Genomic DNA, 7,603 nt, shown 5'->3' on the forward strand with positions numbered 1-7,603 from the left:
GGCTGCAGCTCTGCACACGTTGCTTCTCCCCAGTGTTGTGTGCCCCATCCCTGGCATCTTCCTGCCAGAGTCCAGGGGTTGCATGGCATCTTCCTACCAAGGTCTAGAGGTTGGATAAGACTGGCACCTTCTTGCCTGGATGCTGAGGGACTAGCAACTTCTTGTTTGGGTGCTGGGGTTGGAAGGGACTGGCACCTTCTTGCCTGGTTGCTAGGGTTGGATGGCACCTTCCTGCCTGGGTGCTGAGGGACTGGCACCTTCCTGCCTGGGTGCTGGGGTTGGATGTTACCTTCCTGCCTGGGTGCTGAGGGACTGGTGGATGGCACCTTCCTGCCTGGGTGAGGGATGGATGGCACCTTCCTGCCTGGGTGAGGGATGGATGGCACCTTCCAGCAGCTTTGCGCACACTGAGCCAGCCAGAGATGGAGAGGAGGAGGAGATCTGCAGCCCATCCTCTGGCTTCTGTCTAATTGGTCCTGAGGGAGGCAGGAAATTTGGGCAGAAGAGCTTCGCCTCCTCCTATACAGACAGCATGTAATTGGTTCTCTGTATTTTCATATAAACTGGAGGGGAATCAAAGAGCTCAGAGAGAAGAGAAGAGGAGCTGAGAGCAGCAGGGAACTTCTCCAGGACCTGAGAATCTGGAGGGGCCAGGAGGGGCCCTTAAGCCTTAACCCTTACCAGGACTGGACCATACAGACCTCAGAATCATCTCCATTCTTGTCTGGCAGCAGCAGCTTTGTACATAGAAGACACCCCGAGTTGGGGCAACCGCCAGGAGGAGCTCTGGTGGCCCTGGGGGGTCCCTGGTTATCACCCCTCTGCAGGACTCATTTTTAACCCTTTCTAGCTTCATCTGCCAGGATTGCACGGATTGGCAGGAGGGGGTCCGGGGGGCAAATTAATAATACCCCCTTCTCATTGTAGTTCACCATTAACCCTTTGTTGGTCTGGCAGGACTCCACCAGCTCCAGGAGGGGCACTGGATGGGCATTGGAGTGATCCTGGGGCACCTGTTGGATTCCTAGACTTGGCACCGCGCCTGGCATCGCCCGATCAGCAGGGCATCACATGTACTAAGAGGGCAGGAGGGAGCCTGGCTGATCCCACCCCCCTCACCCCCTCACCCGGGGGCTGCACACCCTGCCAGGGGCCACCGGAGTCTTTTCAGGAGGAGTTGCGGCGGGCGATGTGATCGGTTGTGGATGATAGGGCTCTTCTCTTGGCACCGGAGAGGGTGGCACTGCCCTGGCAGCCTGGATGTGTGTGGATGGCAATGATGGGAGTCGGAAGGATGGAGATGTTGTGGATCCTCTTCCTGTCTCTCCTCCCTGGGCGCAGCAGGGGGCAAGAAGCCTACGGTAAGGGGGTAAGGGGGGGGGGGGCAAACCCAGGACAGATGGCACACTAAGGAGATCCCACCCCTGCCACTCCAGGGGCCACATTCAAACGACTCCACAAGAAGCCTGCCCTGGGTACATTTATGTGCACCCTGTACCTCTCACCTATTGGCTTACTGCAGATCTGGGGGCATTGTGGTGGCTGTGCCAGGCAGACAGGACTGCCAGCTGCTTCCACTGGGCACCCAGAGCCCATCTCTCTATTCTGCCCCCATTCTATGTATTATACCCAGTGCAGATAGATTCATGGATCAGAGAATTCAGCAATCAATTTACCAGGAATGGAGTATAGAACTGTAGATAGATATCTATAGATTTGCTGTTATTCCTTGCAATGATCTGTGAACTTCTATAGCACAGCTTTGTATTGATAATGAGTTTTATATTTGGTACATTTGTATTTCTATACGACATATGGTGAGATTGTACCCGCCTGGCACTTCTCAGGGGGTTGGGTAACCCACATGGCTGCCCCTATGCCCTGATACACTCCAATGATCCTGATTCAGTCCTCACATATACAGGTGTGCTGTGTGAGATATACATGGATGTCATTGAGAATCCTATCAGCCTATAATCTATTATCCTATTATCAATGATTTATTATTAATATTCATCTCTTATGATAACCTCACCTAACCAGCCACCAGACCAGTGATGTCTCAATGAATTTCTGCATGTCCTGATCTCAGCTCCCTATAACAAATATTATAACTGTATGTAAAGCAATGAGCACAAATACATCCATAGATAACACAATCATATTTAAGGTAATCTCTCCAAGCTACAATCCTCATTACCTATATATTGTTTTGCTGGCTGTGACTCTCCAGCTGTTGTGGGACTACAAAGTCCAGCAAGCCCTTCACAACACTATAGAGCTGCATCCTGCTAGAGCTGTGCCCAATACCTGTATCATGGCATGGCTGAAATCTTGAAGAAAACGTTAGTAACTTTATGTGCTGAGGGGGAAAAGAGAATAGAAATGATTGTGCACCTACCTGAGGAACAGACACCTGGCCAGACTGCAACATATTGCAGGGTCATATATACTATACAGTGCGCTATAGGAAGATGCAGGCTGGACAGGAACATTAGAGCAGTAGGAAGTCAATGGTGCATGGCAATATAAATATATCATAAAGTGCACAAATAATGGCCAAAATCCCAACACAATGTGCACAAGTTGCAGAGGAATCTTAGTTTAGAGTGGCATGACATATATACATATACAGGAGAATGACATTTTAGGAAATGATTCCATGCTATATCTCATTGCTTGTTGTAGCTGTATAGTATAGAACTCATATAGAAAAGTCTCATCATCCCAGCTGTATGGCAGTGCAGTTATATCCATACAATGTACAGTATATGTGTAATAAATAATATGTATAGGGGAAGGCTGCTTATTATATAGGCAGCGCAGCACTGCAGGGGGGATCTATAGAGAGCTACAAGGAGCTATAAGGAAGAGGCGATGTGCAGTTTTAAATCCTATACAGACTTTTTATAATTGTTACTGTTTGTATTTTTCCTCCAAGATCTGTCACAAAGTATTTATTTCTATTTATAGCAAAAACAGTAGAGGAAAATCAGCTGCGCCATGTACAAGGCGTCCTCTCCCGCAGAGCTGACAGTCTGTACGATGCGTGTTCTTTAATAAACATTAAATAGAATTATCTGATGGAGGCATCTGTGATATGTCTTAGTCATGACACTTGCTGAGTATCACTTCCAGCATCTCCAGCCCCTCCGGACCCCTCTGATAGAGCGCAGCGAGCGGAGATGACCTTTAAGGGATTTAAATTAATGCTGCGTTGGATTAATCAGAGGTCTGGATTGGTTTGGCTGACTCACCTGTGTCTAGAGGTTAGATATTCAGTGGTATGAAATGCTAAATATTTCCTCATTTTTTTACAAGGGTAGAGCTTAATGGATTTCTGAGAGTTGACTTTTACAAAAAGCGTAGGTTGTATGGAAGAATGTACATGGGGACCCGACAACGTGCTATTCACACATACATAAAGTTTGAGGAGATTCAGAGAAATTCATATGAGAAGAGTGGCACAATGGTGCTTGTGGTTTATGGTGCAAGAAACAGCAAGGTTTATATTATGCATGGCCAAATTTAGGGGGCAAACTGGGCAATTGCCCCCATCTTCTCCAAGGCTTCCATTTACAGAATGCAGGGCTACAGAAAGTTGAAGCCCTCACATTAGCCTAGGGTCCCATTTTGTGTGAAGTTGGCCCTGGAGGGTTGCATACTCTGAGCTCTATTGGCATTTTCAGCAGAACTCCCTAAGTTATTGGATATGTCATCCATTTGTCCCACCAGAAGCCTCATTTATTTTGGGGAAAGGGCATCAGAGTAACTGGAAAATTAGTTCTGTCCAAAGACTTTGCAATCTCCCTAAACAGGGCCGCCCTGCGCTCCTCTGTCCTTGGGGTAATAAAGAGTCAAACAGCTTTTATCTGCCGCACCTTCGTCTTCTATCCTTCTAGAACTGGAAATGATATAAGACCCAGAAGGAGCTCCATGACACCACCAGTGACCTGCGGGCTCCGATTTGGCACACCTACTGGCGTCTCTTTGGTATTTGATGGGAACCTTGGCTCAACTTGTACTGGCAGGTTCTCTTTAAGCCTTGGTCATAATGCTTTGCTTGGTGTACAAATCTTTGGGCCTGATGTACTGAGCCCACACAGGAGACTGCCTTAGGTGACATTGAAGGGGCCACACATGACCCATGCCGTGTGAATGTTTCACATCTATGCAGCCATTAAACCCCATTCCATATACGATAGGGGGACGAGGATTTATTCATAATATTTAGACCGTCTTTGAATACAGTCTTAGCATCAACTTTTTTCACTAATTATAGCCATTTTTTATTTATTTAGATTTAGGAATATTATTGTTATTATAGATCAAACCAACAGTTTATTTATAAATAATTTCCATTCAGCTTATAGAGCGAATCGTTATTAATAATAATAATAATAATAATGTTTGTGCCATTCAGAATCTGTGACCATAAAAAGGCTGCCAATCCTCTGCGTCACCCCGCGTGATCCGGAAGTGATATATTCCATAATAACTGAATCCATATTCCTCTATTTATAGAATCACTCCGCACTGATAGTCATTATACCCAACGATTATTAATATTTATTATGATGTCATAGGCTGACCACACACCAGCGCTAATAAACGCCCGGCGCCATTGGGCAGCCTGATGACTTTCCTGAGCAAATTCTGGATCAGCACAAATATTCACATGTGCATTCACTGCAATATTATCATTATATATATAAAATGTTAGGAATTGTACCAATGCACATGGAATTCCTGGAAGATCCCGACATGTGGGAAGGGCGGTGGGTTGGAGGATCTATATAACTTTCTTTCTCTCCAAGCAGGAATGTTTATTCTGTCTGATACATATTATAATAGACAGAATGGGCGTGTCTGAGAATCCTTTACCAGAATCACAAGCGGGGTTCCCAGATTACAGGGAGCGGGGTGCATGGAAAACATAAACCTTTTTAATTTAAACGAGCCCGCCTTGAAAGGAAACCTGTGCTGGGTTGGCATATAAACTTGTTGTCAGGCTCTTATGCCAAATAAATGGATTTAGCAGAGACTGATTAGCAACAAGCATGCAGCCAGTGACTATAAAAGAACAGAACCAGAGGATTAGGATGTTAGAACCTTTATAGCGAGGGCAGCAAGTTTACTTCTTTTTTATAATAGAAATACAATGCCATCAGCTCAGTGACATGATAGAGTCTGAGTTGATATCACACATTTTCCGGCATGCTGGTAAATATACGTCACTATAAGTTGGAGAGTTACCAGAATAAGTAGTCGCGTATAATGTGTATTAGGATAACTGGAATATTTTTTATTATAGAACGATTATTGGATCATTCGTCACAGCTGAGGGATAGTGGGCCAGCTTTAGACAAAATATTCGACACAGATTGGCCAGAAAAATTAAAGGTAGCTAGAGAGCGCCTCTAGTGTTGGCTGTGTGTACTGCTCTCATCACAGCTGCGGGACCTGAGAAGGTGAAAATAAAAATTTAGGCAAAATCCATCTCCAGCCTACCAGAAACATGGAAATATCATTAACCCAACAGATCCCAGGAAGCTGCAAATTAATGAAACGCTTTGTGTGAGGGTAACCAAGCATTCTGCCTGATGCCTGAACACAGAATTATAGAATTCTGATGGAATACAAAAGTGACAAAGCCAAATCAGAACACCAATAAAGTGACACCCCAGAAAGGAGAAGGGGAACGCCGTGTCACAAAAAGAGAATATTGAACACCCAGCTATAAAGGGGGATATAGAATAATAAATAGGAAACAATGGAGAGATGAGCGGGGTCTGGTGGAGAATATTTATTCTATTTATTGATTTGGTTATATATATCCGTATTCCTATACAATGTAACATTTACCACTTCTGCATTATATCACTGCTAGAACAAATGATGGGAATCTCCCATGCACCACATCCCATTGGTGCTCTATTGGATGGAGATCCGGTGACTGCGGCGGCCATTGGAGATCCGGTGACTGCGGCGGCCATTGGAGATCCGGTGACTGCGGCGGCCATTGGAGATCCGGTGACTGCAGCGGCCATTGGAGATCTGGTGACCCCATTGTCATTAAACCCGTTTGAGATGATTTGAGCTTTGTGGCACGGCGCGTTATCCTGCTTGGCATAGCAGACATAGAAGGTGGGATATAAAGGGATGGACATGGTCAGCAATAATACTATGTTAAGTTGTGGCATTCAAACAATGCTCAGTTGGTAGTAAAGGGTCCAAAATGTGCCAAAAATATACCCCCACACCATTACACCGCCACCAGCCTATACCGCTGATACCAGGCAGGATGGATCCAGGCTTTCATGTTGTAGATGTCAAATTCTGACCCCACCAACTGAATGTTTCGGAGAAATCGAGACATCAGCCAACTTTTTCCAAACTTCACTTGTCCAATCTTGGTGACCCCATTGGCATTATAGCCTCAGGTGTCTGTTCTTAGCTGACAGGTGTGGCCCCCGGCGTGGGCTTCTGTTCCTGTAGCCACTCCACTCCAGGGTTGGATGTACTAAGCATTCATAAATGTTCTGCGGGCCTCGGGGGTATGTGAGTGCTCAATGCTTTTCTATCAGTTCCAATCCGCCATTCTCCTCTAACCTCTGGCATCAGCAAAACATTTCACCCAGAGAACTGCCCCTCACTGGGTAACTTTCCTTTCTGGCCCTTTCTGTGTTAGCCCCAGAGATGGTTGTGGGTGAAAATCCCAGCAGACAATCATGGCACATTCACCGTCACTTCCATCACTTTTCTTCCCCATGTTCCTTCATCTTCACAATGTCTATGTGCCTAAAAGCATTGCTGCCATGTGATTGGCTGATTAGATATTTAGGTTACAAAGCAGTTGGACAGATAAAGCTAATAAAGTGTCTGGGGTGTTTATATATTTATATACAGAGAAAGATTTCATTTACTTATTTTCCTCATAATAAAGGGGATGTGCAGTGCTTTGTAAATATTTTGTTTCCTTCTTTCTAATTTGATTCAAACTTTGAAATAGTTAAACACTTTGCAGCCAGGTTAATGTGGAATTTCTGGGATCTGGGCTTCTTTAATTCATTCTTTGTGGAAAAAGCTTTTTATTTAGGTGGTTTAAAACTTTAGATTAAACACTCAGCTAAAATAATAGAAATGGAATCAGAAATCCGGGGCCCCCAGACCTTCCTGCTGCCTCGGAGAGATCGGGAGAGAGACAGAGGGACGTAGTCTGAAAGAAAAAGGTTTCTGCTCTCAGTTTAGAAAATTCTCAGTTTTCACTCCGCATTAAATGTAAAAGATAAGATATGTATATAATATAATATATATTATATATAATAATATTTTATATATAATATAATAATATATTCTAATACATATACAAGCATCAGCACACCTCGCTGAATATCTCATTCTCAAACCTTGACCCCACCATACATGATTATTAATAGGGAGTTGTGCCGCTTGTACTGTTCAGGTAATTAGGATTTCTAAGAAGGTGTGATTTTGGAAACGTGTGCCCATTACTCTTATTATTCATTTACATGGCGCCAACATATTACGTAGCGCTTTACAAAGCTCATAATTGTATCACTGCCCCTCGAAGGAGCTTACA

At 44.6% G+C, this 7,603-nt stretch overlaps 1 protein-coding gene across 9 annotated transcripts in view; it reads left to right on the top strand.

Annotated features, from left to right (window-relative positions):
* The first annotated feature begins 310 nt into the window (after window positions 1-310).
* Window positions 311-7,603, top strand: part of MDGA1 (MAM domain containing glycosylphosphatidylinositol anchor 1) — a 133,427-nt gene continuing 126,134 nt past the window's right edge. For 3 of the 9 annotated variants that reach the window (XM_072410014.1, XM_072410015.1, XM_072410016.1), the window contains exon 1: window positions 311-1,361. In XM_072410014.1, the coding sequence (XP_072266115.1) occupies window positions 1,271-1,361 (91 nt within the window). In that variant the 5' untranslated portion in view covers window positions 311-1,270. The remainder of the gene's footprint in view (window positions 1,362-7,603) is intronic. The other 6 variants (XM_072410010.1, XM_072410011.1, XM_072410007.1 and 3 more) reach the window with 3 other exon arrangements.

Source organism: Pyxicephalus adspersus, chromosome 4, assembly GCF_032062135.1.
Source record: "Pyxicephalus adspersus chromosome 4, UCB_Pads_2.0, whole genome shotgun sequence".
NCBI classification, from domain to species: domain Eukaryota; kingdom Metazoa; phylum Chordata; class Amphibia; order Anura; family Pyxicephalidae; genus Pyxicephalus; species Pyxicephalus adspersus.